The sequence below is a fragment of the Pygoscelis adeliae genome, unplaced genomic scaffold, assembly GCF_000699105.1.
Source record: "Pygoscelis adeliae isolate BGI_AS28 unplaced genomic scaffold, ASM69910v1 Scaffold124, whole genome shotgun sequence".
Classification (NCBI taxonomy): Eukaryota; Metazoa; Chordata; class Aves; order Sphenisciformes; family Spheniscidae; genus Pygoscelis; species Pygoscelis adeliae.
In genome coordinates, this window is record NW_008824791.1 from 2297069 (window position 1) to 2317165 (window position 20097).

The 20097-nt window shown below is 39.4% G+C and overlaps 1 protein-coding gene across 1 annotated transcript in view; it reads right to left on the reverse strand.

The window, feature by feature from the left end:
• PROS1 (protein S (alpha)) overlaps window positions 1-19683 on the reverse strand; it is a 35774-nt gene extending 16091 nt beyond the window's left edge. The window contains exons 1-8 of the mRNA XM_009323938.1: window positions 19533-19683; window positions 17411-17568; window positions 16353-16377; window positions 15934-16020; window positions 11936-12058; window positions 11654-11776; window positions 9607-9732; window positions 2183-2304 (exon numbers count right to left, since the gene is read on the reverse strand). Coding sequence (XP_009322213.1) covers window positions 2183-2304; window positions 9607-9732; window positions 11654-11776; window positions 11936-12058; window positions 15934-16020; window positions 16353-16377; window positions 17411-17568; window positions 19533-19683 — 915 coding nt within the window. The remainder of the gene's footprint in view (window positions 1-2182; window positions 2305-9606; window positions 9733-11653; window positions 11777-11935; window positions 12059-15933; window positions 16021-16352; window positions 16378-17410; window positions 17569-19532) is intronic.
• Between the last annotated feature and the right edge of the window lie 414 nt (window positions 19684-20097).

Genomic DNA, 20097 nt, shown 5'->3' on the forward strand with positions numbered 1-20097 from the left:
CAGAAGGCCAATCGTATCCTGGGCTGCATCCAAAGAAGCATGGCCAGCAGGTCGAGGGAGGTGATTCTGCCCCTCTACTCTGCTCTGGTGAGACTCCACCTAGAGGACTGTGTCCAGCTCTGGAGCCCTCAGCGTAAGAAAGACATGGACCTGTTTGAGCAGGTCCAGAAGAGGGCCACAAAAATGATCAGGGGATGGAGCACCTCTCCTGCGAAGAAGGGCTGCGAGAGTTGGGCTTGTTCAGCCTTGAGAAGGGAAGGCTCTGGGAAGACCTTATAGCAGCCCCCCCTGAAGGGGGCTTACAAGAAAGCTAGAGAGGGACTTTTTACAAGGGCATGTAGTGATAGGACAAGGGGTAATGGTTTTAAACTGAAAGAGGGTAGATTTAGACTAGACACAAGGAAGAAATTTTCTACAATGAGGGTGGTGAAGCACTGGAACAGGTTGCCCAGAGAGGTGGTAGTTGCCCCATCCCTGGAAACATTCAAGGTCAGGTTGGATGGTGCTCTAAGCAACCTGATCTAGTTGAAGATGTCCCTGCCCATGGCCGGGGGGTTAGACTAGATGACCTTTAAAGGTTCCTTCCAACCCAAACTATTCTCTGATTCTATGATTTCTATGATTCTATCCAGGAATAATGTGCATTTTATGTGTAGTGCAAGTTTAAACTAGTAAAACATTTAGTAAACAAATGTCAGGTATCCATTCTAAGGCATTGTTGACTTCTTTGTGTTCTGTAATTGTGATGTTATAATTAAAGTAATATCTACAGTTTTGTTTTAAAAGTAAAGCACTCAGATTTCCTTTAGGTACGGGGAACTAGGCTTTGCATGTGGAGAGAGGTAGGAAGACTCTTCCAGAATGTGGTTTAGAGCACCTGTCTCATTGAGTAGTAGGAGCCTAAAAGTCTCTGATCTAAAGTTATCCCTCAAAACACGCCTTGAATATCTTCTATATGATGGCAGTATAGTAGTCTTACAGAAGAGAATGATCAAGAATAAGTGTGAAGGGCTTTTCTGTTCTCAAGACATACTGTACTTTGGTAGAAGTTAACAATGCAGTTCCCAAACTCTGACTTCTGTATTCACGATGCAGTAGTTTCATTAAATGTATAGGTGTTCATCCTGAGTTTTGTGGCTACTTCACTTTATGTCTGCTAGTGTCACTAGTCTTTGGACTGCATATATTTTCAGCTGATTAAACTATTTCTTTTTTTCCAATTAAAAGGCCTGAAACTAACTTCCAGATAGAGAGTTAATCACTTTTGAACAACGGTATTGAAAATAACATGTAATGAGGCTAGAAGATGCTTTTCCTATTTCATGAATAAGCAAAATGAAATATACTGACTGCAAGTGTTGTTCAGATATTAAATTTCAGAAAGTACAAACCAGATCTAATGCATACATGCTGTAAGTTGTGTCAGACCTTGTTCCTACAGTTTAAGCCCAATTTTGTTATACTGTGTTAGAGGTGATTTTTTTTATTGGCAGTTATCTGAGCTCACCTTGCATAACAAGTCTCAGCCTGCCTGAACCTTTCAAAGCATACAGAGAACCATTCACAAGAAAATCCTTGCACTGGGATTCTCCAGAGCTCCAAATTTTCTGCTACTAAGAAGTGCAAATCTTCAAACTGAGCAGGAAGAGCCCATTTTGGCTGCGAGATGCTCTTCAATTGGCAAGTATTACTAAGTGCTTTTTCTTAAGCTATGGCAGATGAGAACTGTGGAAAACAATCCAGTTTTTTCAACCTAAACAGGCAAAGCATAAAGTAATTCTGAAAGAGTGAGTGAAAACTTTTGTGCAGCCTAAGAAAAACGTGGGAACATATGGACAAATGGAGTATTCTGGCTCTGAGTAAGCTGAACAGGAATTATTTGTTTGATAGGAGAAAGCTGGGGCTTATTTTGGAAGCAGCAGGGAATAAAAATGACTCGCTAAGGCAAACTTCTCTTGACAGGATTCCTGTAAATGAGCATGTATGAACTGAATGGCATCCAAATCCCTACTGGGTCTGCTTTATGAGCCAAACCACAGTTCAGAGTCCCCAGCACTTTCTCAGAAATTTTGAGTCAGTTCTCAAATCGCTTCCTATTTTCCTTAATCTAACTGATTCTGTCATCAAGAAATATCCAACTTTAAAATTCCATGTGGAAAAATCACACGTAGTGCAGTTTTACCTCACAATTCTTCATGTCCTTAGAGAGCTTGAACCCTTTCTTGCCATCACAATAGCAGCTATAACTTCCTGGAGAGTTTATACAGAGTTGAGCACAAACATTTTCAGCACATTCATCAATATCTAGGAGAAATGGAAGCATACAGAAAGATTTATTCAGATTATTCATGGCACAGTCTGAAAACAAACACAATAAATTAATGGAATAATGGACAAGATGGGTTCTCCAGCATAACATGAATGCACTAGGTGACTGCTGCTAAGCTAAACTAATGCTAATAGATGTCTCCTATGTAAAATTTACAATCCAGAATTACTTGCTGGGTGTATAAGACCTAGTAATCTGATAGAGGCCTTGTGTGCAGAGCTGGAGACAATTTGGTCTGATTTGTGAGGCAGTAAGAAGCTGAGCTGTAAGGTGGCTGAATTAGGGAGAGAGACCTCAATAAATCACTACCATTTATGGCAGAAATGCCATTCTGAGTCAGATTTCTTCCTTTCCCTATAGACGTCATGAGAACTTAGAGTATTAAGAATATATATGGCAAGTATATGGAGAAAGGACGTGCTTTATTCACATAAAACCAAAATAATCTCAGGGCAAAATACCTTTTAAAATAACATACAATAATCTCATAAATAACTAAGTTTCAGACAGCATCTATTTGTGGAAACCAATCTGATTTGAGCTGCAAATAAGCTAAACCAAGTAAAGGAACTTGATTTTCTATTTAGTAGGCTGTACACAATAAATAACTTAGAAATTAAAGGCTGTGTAAAATGCCACTGTAACTGTTATTTTGTTTATTTCTATATTAGAAATATCTCTCCTGGATAAGAGACGCTAATGAGGGAGATTTTGGGCCTCAGATTAAAGAAACTGCAACACTTGTTTTTAAACAAATGGCCCCTGTAGTGGGAATGAACAATTTTGTACTAATGTGTGCATTTAAAAAATCTGAATAGACTAGACTATTTCAGTTGGAAGGTACCTACAATGATCATCTAGTCCAACTGCTTGACCAATTCAGGGCTGACTGAAAGCTAAAGCATGTTGTTAAGGGCACTGTCCAAATGCCTCTTCAACACTGACAGGCTTGGGGCATCGACCGCCTCTCTAGGAAGCCCGTTCCAGTGTTTGACCACCCTCTCGGTAAAGAAATGCTTCCTAATGTCCAGTCTAAACCTCCCCTCGCGCAGCTTTGAACCATTCCCCACGTGTCCTGGCACTGGATCCCAGGGAGAAGAGATCAGCACCTCCCTCTCCTCTTCCCCTCCTCAGGAAGGTGTAGGTCGCCCTGCCTACAGCTGGGCTGAGGTCGCCCCTCAGCCTCCTTCTCTCCAAACTAGACAAGCCCAAAGTCCTCCGCCGCCCCTCGGCTTTGTTGCCCTCCTCGGGACGCTTTCAAGGACCTGAACTTCCTTCTTAAACTGTGGGGCCCAGAACTGCACACAGTACTCAAGGTGAGGCCACATCAATGCTGAATACAGCAGGATAATCACCTCTCTTGACCGGCTGGTTTTACTGTGTTTGATGCACCCCAGGATGCGGTTTGCCCTCTTGGCTGCCAGGGCACACTGCTGTCTCATATTGAGCCTGCTGTCGACCAGCACCCCCAGATCCCTTTCTGCAGGGCTGCTCTCCAGCCACTCCTCTCCCAATTTATACTTGTGCCTGGCACTACTCTGTCCCAGGTGCAGAATCTGGCATTTGGACTTGTGAAATTTCATCCCATTCATCATTGCCCAATGCTCCAATCTATCTAGATCCCTCTGCAAGGCCTCTCATCCCTCAAGAGAGTCAATAGCACCTCCCAGTTTGGTATCATCAGCAAACTTGCTAATGGTGCATTCAACTCCTGCATCCAGATCATTGATAAATACATTGAACAGAACTGGCCCTAGAACTGAACCCTGAGGAACACCGCTGGTGACCGGTCGCCAGCCAGATGTAGCCCCATTCACCACAACCCTTTGAGCCCTGCCCTTCAGCCAGTTTTCCACCCAGCACTCTGCGTACCTGCTCATCTCACAGTTGGACAACTTGTCCAGAAGGATGCTGTGAGGGACAGTATCAAAAGCCTTACTAAAATCCAGAAAACTACATCCACTGCCTTCCCTTCATCCACTGGGTGGGTGACCTTATTGTAGAAGGATACCAAATTAGTTAAACAGGACTTTCACTTTGTGAACCCATGTTGACTGTGCCTGCAGTGATCAAAAGGGACTTCAGGGCACTGGGGCAACTGGTTGAAGGATTAGGAGCACAGGTAGTGTTTTCCTCAATCCCTACAGTGGCAGAGAACAGTACTGAAAGGAACAGGAAAACACACATGATCAACACATGGCTCAGGGGCTGGTGCCATCGGAGGAATTTTGGCTTTTTTGACCATGGGGAGGTTTACACGGCACCGGGCCTGCTGGCGACAGATGGAGTCCAGCTGTCTGATACAGCTGGTCCATTACAATTTCAGTGTCCACAAATGGAAAGTCACCGTTCCCACAGTCATGGTCCTCCAACTCAGAGGACTGGGCAGCCCAAGGTCTATCAGTATTATTAAAGACCAAGGCAAAAAAAGCATTGAATGCCTCCACTTTTTCTTCATCCCTATTAGATCACCAACAGTGAGCTCAAACCAACTGCTCTGTACGCAGTTCCACTGCCTGTCTCGGGAGAGTTCTCTGAGGATACACTGGGTCGTAAAGACACATGGAAGACCTCAAGCCTTTGACCAGCAAGTGTTGCCAGAATGTTTTCCTGTTCTGAGGAAAGGTTTGATACATATTGGAAGACAGTTTCTGAAATATAACTGGAGAGTTGATGACTGGCTTTTTTGGATTGTTCAAGTTCTGACTGGTCTTAGGTACATAGCTGCAGAAAAGGTTACACAGGAGATTCTTCTGTTTTTCTCTACTCCTTCAAGTGCCTAATCCATCCAAAATGTCAGCTAAATGAGTAAAAGGAATTGTTAATATAGAAATATAGTACTGGATGTTTCTTCAAGTGGATCTGACATTTTGCAAATGTTTTCTGTGGTGCATCCTCATAACTTGAATCAGTTTTAAATAATGAGCTTATAAATTAAATAGTGACTGTGTCTGAAATTACAGTCTCTTCAGAGGTGAATGTTTGCTGATGTTGAGAGTTTTATCTTTGCTCAGATTTGAGAAAGCTGTCCTATTAAAAAGTGTTACACTGCATGTATATATGTATGCACACATGCACGGACTCCTGCAACTGTAAATTACCAACCCTCTACTCATGGTTTAATTCCTATTTCATTCATCATGGCCTCTGTCACCTGTAGTACTACTTACAGGAGTAAGATACAAAGGTGGGTTGCAACATCCAAGTGTATATTTTGGAGTCTTATTCAAACTTCCTTCCATGTGCTTCGGAGATAATGCTTGCACATTAGTCATGTGGCAGGATTTGGTCAGTTGTTAAGAAATATTTTGCTGATGCATATGTGCAACTGATTGACCCCTCCATTTCCTCCAGCTACAGCTAGATTACCTCTTACTCTTTTGTTTGGCACGTGCACTCCTTTCCATTTAGAAATCATTAAACTGTTCACGGTCTTGATGGGGGTTGCCTAAGTCAGTAGATTGCAAGCTCAGCTTGGTGAAAGGGATTCTGCTGTGAAAGTCACTTCCTAATAATTTCTGGTGACTGGCAATCTGATGTCTATTTAAAACTGAGACTACAAGATGATGTGTTACAACGTGAAGCTGCTTTTACCACTGTTGTTTTTGCATCCTAGCAAACATGCAAATAAGGCAATGACAAAATCCAAAATGTAGCCTAGCCATACTATGCAATAGGTGAGGAGGACACTTTCTGTGTCCTTTCCTATCCTGCCTGTTTTGGGAAAAAATAAAAAAATCATTCCATTTATGATCATTTGGGGATCTGAAAAAGCCAAGAAATCCACCTAGGCCTAAGGACACAGAGAGAAGAAAAAAAAAAAAAAACCAAAACTACAGCCCGCTTCGCTGTGGAAATGTAAAAGGAAGTAAAAAATTTAACACCTCCCAAGAGGAAGTGGAGTAGAGAGACTCTGAGAAGCACCTCTCTTCCCACACTCTCCCCAGAGGAGTATGACTCTGTGTAGACACTTTAGGAGGCACTGTTCTCTGAGAAAGATCTGGTACCCCTTCCAGTACTTGAACACCTAGTAATACAAAAGTAAAACTACAAGCACTGGTTAACCAGTAGCACTAGAGTAAATCTGAGTGCTAAATTCTCTGAAAGCAGCAGTTAATTTTGAGCATGTTCCTCAGGCCCAGGGCCTGCAGACAAACAGAGACTTAGGAAGTCATTCTGAAAGCCTATCGCACAGTTGATCATTAAATCAATTACTGAGAGACTTGCACCAGTCTTGCGGGGCTATAAATTCCCATTACCAAAATGAACCTACTGCTCAAGGGTAAGGTCTCCCTCCAGTGTACTATAGCAGCAGAAGGACAGGCAAGCTTCTTGGATAGGTATGAAGTCTCCTTCCTCAGCAGACATTCTGGAATCCCTGATCAGTCCAAATGGCAGGATCTCCCCATGTGGAGCTATTTGTCCTGCTACAGAAATGCTGACATGCATAGGCTGGAGGGGACCAAGTTCTTTGGAGATTTGTTTTAATCATTTTTGCTATAATTATCCTGCTTTTTTTTTCTTCCAAGTTGTAGTCAGCATCTTTGCATGTTTGTTGGAGCTATTTCAAAGGCTTCCCACAAATGTGTCCAAATGTCGGTCCCACATCATAAAACACTCAGCAGAAGCTATTTGCACAAACCCATGAATCTGAGCAGCATCCTGGGTTAATACAGCTTCTTTCAGTGGAAGGCTAAAATAGCTTTGAATAAGTTGCTAAGATATAATAAAAGCAGCCACAAAGGAGCTGCATACCATGTCCTAGGAGGGAGCTACTCTATATAACGCTAGGGAAATACGGTGATTTCCTCAGAGCGTGGATGTGGGTAGGCAGGGTTTTGTGTGTGTTAATTCATGTGGGAAGGGGAAACCCTGATTCCTTGTCTCAAATTGTCAGACTGTGTGCTAGGGAGGGACTGATACCTGCAATACAGACATGCTCTGTGCTGTTTGATTAACTGGTTCAGTCACTTCTTTAAGAGAAGTTCCCCCTTCAGAGAAGGAAGAAGAATATGGGGAAAGGCATGCCAAAACTTAGGTTATTCTTTAAAATATGGGTTCAGCTTGATTTGTCTCCTTGATACTCACTGCAAGACAGACCCTTCTAGCACAATAAACATACTTACTCATTCCCACTACCCCTGTTTTTTGGCAAGGTGTTTGAAATTGCGAAGGTGATGAGAAGATAATAAAATTCGGTATCTAAAATTGTATGGCTTCTATGAAACAAAGACTGGACTGTGCAGGTATCTTCCACTGATAGTGTCTCCCAAAAGGCGGGGAGGAAGAGCTGTAGCAACATTCTCCTAGGAATGGGTGAGGAAAAAAAACCAAACCCTTTTCTATTCCACTCTAATTGTATCTGTCATCGTAGAGATAGTTGTGCATAAATGTATGTAAACTTGATTTTTCTAATAAGCATAATTGAATTTGGCCACCTACATGCAATATGACAATGAAAAGCTAATATCATTTAGTATTTCTGTAAGGCTACATTCCTGTCAGTCTGCACAATCCTGTCCTTAGACAGGATTTGGTGACTCATTTAATGTGGTTACAACAAGGTCTGAAAGCTTAGCAGCATAATCCTCCTTCCAGGAGGTAAGACTTCACTCGTTTTAATGTCTTCATCTTGCAACCTTCTGGAATCCATGCTTCAGAAGAAAAACAATACTTAAATTGTATTTGATGCAACCCATGTATCTGCAGAAAGTACTAAGAGGAGCGAGAATTAGATTAATTACTGTGAAGTTTTTCTCATTTCAGTGCATGCAGGGACACAAAATTGTCAGTAACGTTTTAATCCCATAGTAATTGGACAAAGAACAGACATCTGAATATGTAATCATTACCACTGTGCAAAGCTTTGTCACAAGAAAGCTGCACGAAAAGCCATGCAGCAAAAGATTCATAGCCAGCAAGAAGCTGCTTTTGCGTCCTTTTGAGCAATAACATAAAGGCAGCATTTAAAATAAAAATCAGTCACTGATGTATTTTTCTTAAACTGGCAATGTAGAAAATTCCTCTTCACAGTAAAACTCTAAGAGCTTATATATCTCTTCTACAACTGAAATTTAATTTCTGATGTGTGTACTAAACTGAAACTTTAACAAGTAGAGAGAAATAAAATACATTCTAGGACAATTATGCAAATACTTTCAATACTTGAAGTTATTTTATGATGGTCTTTGTATGAATGGCTTCTCGCTGCTTTACTGCTAGCTATCAGTACTTTTCAACTTTGCTATAATTGTTACGGAACTTTGTTTTGAAAGTCTTTCTTCCAGATTTTAATTTCAGAAAAGAATACTCCTGAGGAAAGATTTTTTTGGTGCAGCTCCTTTTTTCATAGCTCCTTTTCTGGATATTTAAAAACGTTTTTATTTTAAATGTGGGGTCTTTGTACAAAATCTTTTATACAACTGTCATGCTGTCATTTCCAGCCTAGAATGGAGATCAGTTGACTCTAATGCTGTTATTTTCTAGCATAACTAGATACGCTGAGGAAGGATTAGACAAATGTAATTTTAAATGGAATCCAATGACCCCAGTGAAAAGCTCTTTCCAATACCTGAGATCTAAGGAAATATAAAGGACAGAGACTGAGCCCCTGGCCATGAGGGCTAAATAAGCACCTAGACGGCCTATCAGATGGATAAAGACAAGCTTTTTAGGTTTTTGAGACAACTTGATTAAGCGTGGTTTTCATTTCTAGCAATTATCACTTTATAAATCTTCCTAACTGTCTTGCCCAGTTTGGAATTGCCAAATAAGTGCTTTTAATTGCTTTTGCTATAACTTGTCTTGAGTTAGGGGTATATATTAAACTGATTGACATCAAATATTCCATCCTTATAACTGTAATGATGTTTAAAAACAAGGTACAAGACACTCTAATAATGTCCAGATCCTCAACACATTGTTCCAATTTATCTGAAAGAAACATGCTAGCTGGTTTGAGAGCTTGAACAGAAAGTCCTCTCTACAGCGGGACAGGAGAGCTCTCATGAACTGGCATACAGCAGGACACGGGAGTATACTTTAAAACCCTCCAACATCTGGGAGTAAGTCATTGCAACTGTATACACTACATGTAATATAGCCTGACTGAACCTCTGCAAGAACAAACAATTGAGTCACATTGTAATAAACAATATGAAGATTAATAAATACACCACTAGATGAGATGCTGGAGTTTGGTATAGCAGTGGAATAAAAAAAAAAAAAAGGCCAAGATAAAAGAAACAGAAAAGGGGGGACGGGGCGGAAAGACCTACCTTCACAGTTCTTGGAAGTTGAATTATATATGTAGCCTTCTGCACATTCACATTCATATTTCCCCAGGGTGTTTTTACAGATGGCTGTCCCACAGATGTTTGGATGTAACATACATTCATTTATATCTAGAAACACAAACAAGTTATTAAAAACAAGTCACTCTCTTGCCTACCGTTTTTTCCCTAACCCTATCCAAAACTGTGCAAACCGAGTGAGGCTGGCAAACTGGCTCTTTCTTGCTAGGTCTACCATGTTTTCATAGCAGACTACAGCTATAGCCATAAAGATTTCCAGAGGTCTCTAAAAGGCACTTCTGCATGCCCTCAGCGAAAAACGAATTCTCTGCCTGCCTACCTTTCTCATTCTCTCATGTGTTCTGCGGATAACAGGGAAAGGGATGCATGTCCAGGAAGGCAGAGAGAGAAACAGTCTACAGATTTCCTATAAGCTAAACCAGACTGCATAATAAAATCCTATCTTAGAAAAAGGCATCCAGAAAGACAAGAGATAATCCTATCAGAGTTTCTTACGTGCTACGATCCATTCATGTCACAATCGTCTTTTAATTGGCTATGCTGACAGGTGTTCCAGTCCCTCACTGTCTCTCCATCCCTCAAACCATTTTAGTGTCTATCTTCTGTGTTGTTTCCAATTTTTCAATGTCATTTTCAAAATGCAGATGTGACAACTGGATGCAGCATATAGTATCAATCTTACTAAATATCTTGTAGACAGAAAAATATCAGATCCCTGGTAGTACTTCAATTCCCACTTGTATGTGCAGGGATCATTCTAGTTTTCTCTGTGGTTTTGTAGTAGTTGTGGAAATGGTGCTGCACAGGGAGCACGGATTCTGCCACTGACTTGCTAGGACTCCCAAAACATTTTTTAAGTGAAAGCTGTCCTGAATTTGGCGTACTTTTCTACAGTTACTGTGTATACTCCAAATTCCTAGATGTGTAATTTTGTAGTTGGATGTAATGAAACACTTGAATCCAGTTTACCAAATGACCAAACTAGTACTCTAGGTACTAAGGTATATTAGTGTATTTTTATCTTTGATTACTTTTTTTAACCAACTTTTCCAGTATCTTTCCAAGAATTACAGAGATTCTAACCAACTTATCTTCTTGCCCTTTTTGACAAAACAGCAATCTCCTGTTCTTCTGGAATTTCTGTGGAAATTATTCATTCACAAAAAAAAAAAAAAAGACAAAAGGAAGTGACAGCAGGAGATGGCCCTCAAGTCTGGCCTCTTACAGTATTTGACACTATCCAAAACTGTGGCATACTTCAGCAATAAAATATATGACATTAAAATGGAATGAGGTTGTACTTTTTTCTAACTATGCATTAAGAATTGCTAATTACGTTAACACATAGTCTTTTACCTGGAATGGAATGAAGCACGTAGGTCATGGCCAATAATAACAGACACAAGCATGTACAGAAAAAAAATATGCTGGGCGAGTAAAAGATAAATCTTTCTCTCCATTAAGAGCATTTTCAGACTCATTAATAATTTCTTCTCCGATGAACTTCAAACTCCCTAAAAAGCAGCATCACTAATTAGGAATGATTCAGCCTAAACCAGTGTTTACCAGACAGGATATCCATGGTAACGATGCTAGCTAGTCACACCACTCTAGACTCTTGTTTCAGCATGCCTAAAGGGTATGTGAAACTGGTTAGTGACCAAAACATGCTTTACAGAGCTCTAGTAAGGAAGCAGAATCTAGTATATAGTCTTTCTCTTTTTTTCTTCTGTTTTTTTCTTTTTCTTTTCTGTTTTTTTTCCTGAACTTGTTTCAACCCACCTCAGTTCCTTGATCTGGTTCACTATACGGTTGCCCAAATGCTTGCAGGGGTGTAAGGCTGTGGGTGGAATGAGTAGCCAGGTTGAAGGAGGACTGCATCTTTCATAGGCAATGCAAGCTTCTGCTGACTTAGGGCATTTATGGAACTACTGGACTAAATTCTTCCCTCTCTAGTCAACAGGCAATGTACTGTCGTGTAATGATGTTCTCCTTAAGTCTCACTTCCTACCTCCACAATCCCATTTATTTGAATGCATGAAGTAGCCATCTTCACATAAACAACGGTAGCTTCCAGGTAAATTGGAACAGCGTTGGCTACAACCTCCATTTAAGTCTTCACATTCATTTATATCTAGAAGGAAAACAAAATAAAAATCACTGCTCAGGGGAAGGCATTCATTGACCAACTGTGTGGGGCTAGGTATACTTAAAGATCTGATACTATTCAATAATAGTAGAACTATAATTGTGTTCCTGAGAACTGACATCGTAATGAGATTAGAGACTATACCTTCTTCACATTTCTCTCCCTGCCATCCCGGTTTACAGATGCATGTATATTTGGCTTGTCCATCTATGCAATCCTTATATCCATCTTTATGGCATGGCAGGGGGCTACACTGGTTTGAAATTTCTGTGGGATGGAAAACATTGGAAATACTTGTTATTCGGCGTTATTTTTCCTCAAGGATCAGTTTAGTTGTTCTTCTTCTCTTCCCACAGGTACCTTTCACCTTTCATGAAACAGGACAGGGCTTGATGCATAACATCAAGTAACCATACAACCATCTTGCTACTAATTCTGTTAGCAAGAACTTGGAAGCGACTGAGAAAAAACAACGCCACCAGTACTTTTTCTTTGTCAGACAGAAAACAACTAGAAACCAAATGACTCACTAAGCCATGTTAATCCCTGCAAGATGTGACCAAATGCAGACTTGATACTATTTTCATTACCCTTTAAGGACATATTTCACTTTTTAAAGAACAGTGCTCTGCCCCACCATATTACCACAAATTTCACTAGAAATACCAAAGTTTCAAGAATACCAAGAATTCAAGATTACAGAGATCAGTTTCTCTGTTCAAGGAGGGTCATGTTTACAGAGAAACTAACACCTCAGGTTGCCTTGGCCGTCCAGGTCCTGTGGGTAGACTGGATATATCAGTGTCTAACACTGTCATCTTTTACAAATATTAACTTCAATGACAAAACAATTTGCATCATAAAGAGCGATTGAAGACTCTTTATACATGCTGGCAAGACCTCAGAAAGCAAGGCTCAAAATACATAGATTGGGGCAGAGAACAGAGAATTCACTGCCTTTTTTGCTCTAACCAAAATACATAAAGTTCTTTTAACTTTTCCCACCATTTTCACAATTTTACATCAGCATACCACATAAGGCATCATTCTGTTTGTGTCTGCTGAATATGCTGGTAGCTTTATGGACGATTTTTCTGCAGGCCTTCAAATGTTACAAATATACTGTTTCTACTTCGAAGTTATGTTCTTATAAAGCTCTGGAATGTCATTCTGAGGCATGCTTTTAATAAAAGTAGTGTCCTAAAAGAACAGATAGCAGAATGGAAAGAAGAAAAGATTTAGCGATGTTCAGATTCAAAAAAGTGGAATGAAAGGCAAGTGTTCCTGCAGACTGAAACTTGCTATGATTCTGTACATAAGGCCTCACTGGATTTCTTAAATGTTTCTTACTTCACTCAAAAGAACTAAAGAACTGAGCTGCATAGAATTGTAAGTTTAGCCTTCTGTGACTAAGAAAGCTTAACAAAATCTGTGTTAGTATATTTGTCAATTAAATCTACTTCTAATTAATTTCTGCTGCAAGTAAAACCAAAAGCCCAGGGGCCAGCCAAGCTCCAAAACTACAGAGCCCCTCTAGAATAGGTGCTGCCTGTCATGTAATATTCATACCGCAGACCAAAGGACTCCAGTTGCAGAGGAAGACTGACAGAAGAAATTGCACAGAAGAAATAACAGGAATGGGGTTTATGTATGGATCCTTCACAGCAATTTCCAAATGTAAGTTCTAGAACTCCCTATGTCTTTTTTCTCTTTTTTGATTATTTACTGCTTTTGTAGGTCCAGGAACAAGTGTGTGAACTAAGCTTGGTATAAGCAAAGCATTTCGTGATAGATGTGGAAGTTACCCTTCGAGTACGCAACTGGGGAACAAGCCTGACTGTAAATGTTTCTGAGAAAAAGGCAGTGATGGCTTATGAGAGTCTGAACTGAGAGATGATGGATTGGGTTGGCAATGTGAAACACGAGTAGATGGAATGAGGTGAATTAAGGATATAAAGGGCAAAATGAGGAAACCAACGAATGAAAAAAGGAGAACTAGTGAAATACACTAGAGGAAGATAGGACAGGATGGACAGGACTGGATGGACAAAGAAGTTATGTCCACAGATGAATGATTAAGATGCCACTGCAGAAACAGTAATGTTGCAGCCATTTGTTCCGAAAGCAGGCCTGGTGTTCCTCTTTTCCCAATTCAGGGTGCATTCTGACCTACTACCCAGCAATGCTTTTTGATAAACATTTGTGACAACAACTAAATGTCAGAAGATATACTCAGCCTGCAATAGAAGGGATAGATGGCAAGAAACGTATTGTGGTACACGAATCCTCTGCCGCTTAGAGGCTCTGGTATCCATGAGATGTGTCATGGTGGGCTGGATAGATGTAAATGCAGGGATTTTTAAGGGCTTATTTTCAAATCTTTTTTAAGCATGCAGATTCGTGGGATACAGCTGTTTAGAGACTTGAAGATGCAGCTTGGATACCTGCTTGGATTAGAAAAGTATGAAAAAGGGTCGTTTTTTCCTGTGAAAATTTTCCTTTTCCTTCCTTGATGGGGATGAAAAAGTCAATATATTCACTAATTTTTGTAACTGTTTATCCAGAAATGCGTGTTCTGAAACGTGTGTTCATTTGTGTTCTGAAATAAGTCATTTGGGAAAACCTGAAAACAATGAAATTATTTTTCAATTCTGTTTGAATTGTTATTTTTATTCCTTGATTTTTTCAGCTTGAGACTCAAACTAGTTACTGTATTGTTATAAACTAGTTCCTATTATCATTTAATTATTTCTCATTAGGAAAATTGGGTTTTTCATTTTGACAATATCAAAACAATTTGGATCAATAAATTCAGAAAGACAAAACTTTTAAAATAATAAAAAAATCTGTTAATATCAGTATCACAAAATCTTTGTCTCAATGAAAACATTTTAAAGAATTGTGATATAGCTTTAATGGGAATTTTAAATTCCACTTTCTCAGCAGTAGCTCCTTTCCAGAAATGTGCATAAATTTCATTGAACATTTAAGCCTTAGAAACACTTGAAAATTTTATGCGTACTCTCTTTACTTCTCCTTTATCCTGGTGACTGACTAACAGTAACAGTTTTTTTAACTTGATTTTATAATGTGAACCCAAATGGAGAAATACAATGACTATCAAGTAAACTATTTATTTTTCACTGGGTAATACAGAAACACTGCACATTCACACAACTGCTAAATCCTTTCCTCCCAGGACCTCTAATGAGAGTGAGAAAGAGTGATATGAATGGGAATACATTTTAATTTGTGACAGCAGTCACGTTGGCCAAGTGATCTGGAAAATATGTTCATCCGTGACCATGTGCAGTGTAATTATTAAGGATTTTTTTGCCTTCCATTGCTTTCAATGACAAAAACAGCGTCAGATGGTTAAGGGTAAGTATCCCTCTTCAAACTATCTGAAAGCTTCTTTGATGTAACAGGCTGTAAAGGTTTAAGAGGTTTAGAGACATGTTTCAACTGTGACAAGTAGGGAATATGGTACAGACTGCTTCCTGTGAATTTACTAGAAAAAAAAACAATTCACACTGGACTTATGAATGTACAGGCGTAAAAAATAAAATATTTGAGCAACATCACAAGTTTCATGCTTTGTGACCTTCTTGTGTCTAGACTTAATGACTATGTTTTCCAGCTAGTATTTGAATTTTTCAGCTGCTAATGTTACCCACTTCATGAAGGGCTACAGTGTAACTATGGGCCAAAGAGTGGAAGAAAGGAGAATTAACCAGATGGTCCCTTCCCTTAACTGACAGAAGAGAAGTTGCTAGATGCAGACAGTCAGACATAACTATTAAAGACACGGTAGAATACAGAGAACATACTAGGGAACATCGGTGGGTTGGTGTAGGACACTTTTCTATGTTTCCGGACAAATTCTGCCTTCAATTTTGCGGTATTATGTTTCTTTTCCAGCATGCTTTTTAAAGTTAAAAACAGTCACTTACACCACTTGCTCTGAAAATGCTCTGTCTCACCTAATATTCTTTGTCAATTTCTATTCCAGATAATTGAGTTTGCCTGAGTTAAATGGATATTCGTCTCTTTTTCTGCCTATGTGAACTGCTTTCTAGCCATGTACGCGTGTGTTCTTAGATGTGAGTGCATTAGGTAAAGTATCTAACAGCAGTGCTTACCATTGACACAAGCCCTCAGGTCAGCTGGAGAATCTGGAGTAACTGCAGTAACCCTGAAAATCCCTGCTCGATGGGAGGCAAGGCAGCCTGCAAATGCAAACCCACACAATCTGCTTATGATACAAACACTCATTTAGACTGAAATGACAACAGCTTATGCATGGCATCTTCAAAGAGTCTGTTCTCACAGCTTGAATTAGAAAACTTGTCTGGGCATATTCAGGACAGCTGATCACAGACCAACCTCCTGAGTGCCTCTGCTAGGATCTAAGCACACAGAACTGCCTAGGAGCTACTAGGCATTATAACCAGCACGGAAATCATTCAAGCGCTATGGGCAGAATAACTAACTAGTATTACCCAAATAAGACGACCAGTGAATGATTAATACTAGAGTTGTTCAGGGTTTTTGTACTCACTTAAGTATTTGGGATAAAAATACTCCTGCAGAAAGAAAAGAAAAATAAAGAGTAAGAAAAATTTAAGGTAGATAGAATTACAGTAAAATATCACTAAGTTCTAAAATATACTTGTGTTATAACTGTAAAAGAAGCAAAAAAGAAAAAATCACTTTGACTCATAGAATATAGAACAAGTTTTCTATATCACTGTTGTTTAGGCTATGGCAGCAGATTATTTAATAAACACACGTCTCACTGGAGAGATTAAGATACTGCAGTGAATTGGACACTTTCAAAGTGAAGGAAATGAAAATGAATTGGGTGTCAAAATGACTTTGAAAACTGTCTCTTTGAATGGGAGGATCTTGCCCAATGTTGTTACTGGATGCAGAGCAGCCTCCTTTATCTCCCTTTTTCACCCTAAAATAAACAAAAAAACCCTGGAATAGGTTGAACATCTCACGTGCAATTAATCCCAGTGAAGTGAAAAGTGTTAATTGTTAAAAATTGTTAAAAGCAAATGATTATTGATTACTGAAACAATTTAATCTTAACAATCATAGTACCTAAATACATGCAATTTTATCAAAGAACACGGAACCGATACATAATTTGCAAAACAAGAATTTGTTTTAATCACATATATTTTGTAATAACCGTTTTATAGTACAAAACTGAATAAAATATACCTAATACTAAATAACATAACATGGGAATGAACAGAGAAACAGAGTTCTCCCCACCAGGAAAAAAGCTCACAGTAGTATGTCCAATCCCTTCATTAAAAGGGCTGCACTGCCATGTATCCTCTGTGTAAAATTTTAGTTGAGGCCAACAGAGTTTCCCCACATGGAATGCTTGCGGACAACTGTGGTCTAAAACTGGTGATCCGTACTTGAAATTAAAATAATATCTACTCAACTATTCTCTTTGCTTATACACAAAAGAATTTCAAACCAGTTCTTGGGTCTGCATGGTGGGGTTTTTTTAGCTTTGCAGTGTAAACTCTATGTACTTCTAGCTTTCCCTCTGCAAAGAACTACTATCTACCTCATAGATATTCATCAGATACTTACAGTTTCAGGATTATTTTCAAAGATTTCCCTGGCTTCTTCCTTATTGCATAATTCTTCAATGCACTCTCTTTCTAAATTTCCCTTCTTACTTTCTTCCATAAAAGAATTTGCTCGACGTTTCCTCACCAGGAACTGAGAGGCATACTGCTGGGATAAAACTTTGTGGAAACAAAGGAGCTCTGTTGTTATTTATTTAACAGCTGAAAAACACTGTAAGCACTGAACAAATATGAGAATCTAACAAAAAATTCTGAATTAAATGCTTACTTAGGAGTTGCTGTTTGCTATAATTTTGGAAAATAGGCAAGAAATCCCAGGATTCTGTTTTCTGTATGTGGGGTAGCTTTTTCGACCAAAGAAGTCCCGAGTCACCAAAAAAAAGTTTATGCTATGCTATGCCTGAAGCATAATTTAAATGTCATATTCAGGATCAGATTTTTTTTTTTTTTTTGCTATGGATATTACAAAGTGAGATATGTGACCCATAAGTGGAAAAAAGCTGAGAAGCTTTTTATATTACCTGTTTCGGTGATCTAGAAGTAAATATTCTGACCCTATTTAACTTATGTGAGCCCAAAAGTGTGTGTTATAAAATCAGGCTACCTGTTATATGCAATTAACATAAATGTTATTTTATTTTTCAGAACCGTAAAGAACAAGACAAAGTAAAAGGTGAGAATGACATCCTAAGAAACATCAAGACAAACAACCTACGAATACATTCACTTTTTATCAAGATAAAATACAATCCTAGCTAACTTTTATATTTCGGATCCATCACGTGATGTGTCATTACTTAATTTTCATGTATCTTCTTATTGTCATTTTATTTACTTTTACACAAATGGTGAACAAATAAGTGAGTTGAGAAATGATACTAAAAACGGAAGATGTCTGTTTGCTTCGACTGTTCTTTGTAGAGCACACAACTCTACAGGAACAGCAACTAAGTTAGACTGCCTCATTAGTTTAACTTTTGGACATAACCATGTGATTAAGAGCAAAATGGATGAGCATAATTGGAAAAAGTCCAGCTCATAGGGTTAAAGAGCATGGCTGACAGATGTTAACTAGAGGGCACCACACTTCTACACCTGCCCTTCTTTTATCAGCCTTTGCACAACTTAACCTCTCAGACTAGCACAACTGTGTGAGGATCATGACGCTTGCAGTGCAAACTGGATATGGTGTACGTACATATTCATCACTAGTCTACGAAGAAGATCAAGTCAATTCAGCACTGTTTATGAGCATGCAATACCACAAACCCTGAGCACCTTTATGAGGCATGCCAGCAGCCGAGTGTCAGAGAACAGCCTCCCCATGTCTGTGCACTAAAAGGAAAGAAAAAACTCAAAAGGCTTATTAGAAAGAGCAGCTAATGAGGCCCAGAACTTGCAGCGAGAATAGTTTTCAGGTACCAGAGGTAACTAAAATCATACCATCCTAAACACATTACTAAAGGTCTCTATCAAGTGATGGGGAACACAACTGAAGCACGTGCTGCAACATTGGATAATGACCTGAAGAAACCTTTCTGTTACAGCATCCTAAATGTATTCGATGTGGGATAAACTTGTCACTTCAAATTGACCTACGTGCTTTCATTCTGCTAAGACTAATCTTTCTGGTAAGGCAGTAGGTAAGATTTCCTGAGCATAAGGTGGACATGCTACAGCATACCTCCAAAAGTTTTGAAGCACACCTTTATCTCGGAGAGCAACCAGCAAGTTGCTTAGAAATGCAAGGAGGAGAAGTCAGCTTGTGCCCTCCCCCAGTACTAAGTATATGAGCAGGCAACAGTCCGGTATTTGAGGATTCATTTCTTCTTATTTACATGTTGATCTACATAGTGGTCTTACTGGAGAATGGAAAGAACTCTGTAAGGTGAAGACTGATCCTGAAGGAAACTGCTCGGGGAAAGAAAAGTCTTATCTGACTTTCTGGGCCCCCACTTCCAGAAATTCTTGGCACAAAAGAAATGATTCAAGCCTGCTTCTCTCTTCTACTGTTTTCCACTTTCACAAATCTTAAGGTATGCCATAAGCACATCTCAAGGGCTGTTAACAACGTATTTCAAGAGCTGGATTTGGATTCTCTGGCTGTTACGTATCCTTCATACAGCAGTTAGGAGGAGCAATGAATTGGAAACTGCTGCAACTGCGGATCTCGTAGATCTTTTCTCTCTCAATCCGTGAGCCCACCACTATCATACTGTCTGCTGGGAGACTGGCAAAAAGCACGGCGAGATGACAGGACAAGAAGGGCCTCATGAGAGCTCTTCTGAGCCCTAACCGCACTGGAAAGCAGAAAAACATTTTGATAATTTATTTACCACCAACTGTTGCTAGCAGTGTCATTTTAATTAATTTGGGTAAATGGCTGTATTTGTCATTACATAAAAGCGGACTAATAAGAAGGATGCAGAAAGTCCATCTGTTCTGAGGCAACAGGAGTGACAACAAAATAGTAGAACTGTGCATTGCACCTGCTGATTTTGTTTACGTTGGAGGTTACTACCAGCACAAGCATGCTGACGCAGCTTTGGGGCAGAGGCTCCCTGGTGTAGATGAGGCCTAATTCACAGCTGACTTTCAACAATCTTGTTTTGACCTTTAGCTACATAATTCTCATTTTGACACACTTTTTCAGTAAACAAAGTGCAAGAAAATTCCAAGTAAGTGCAA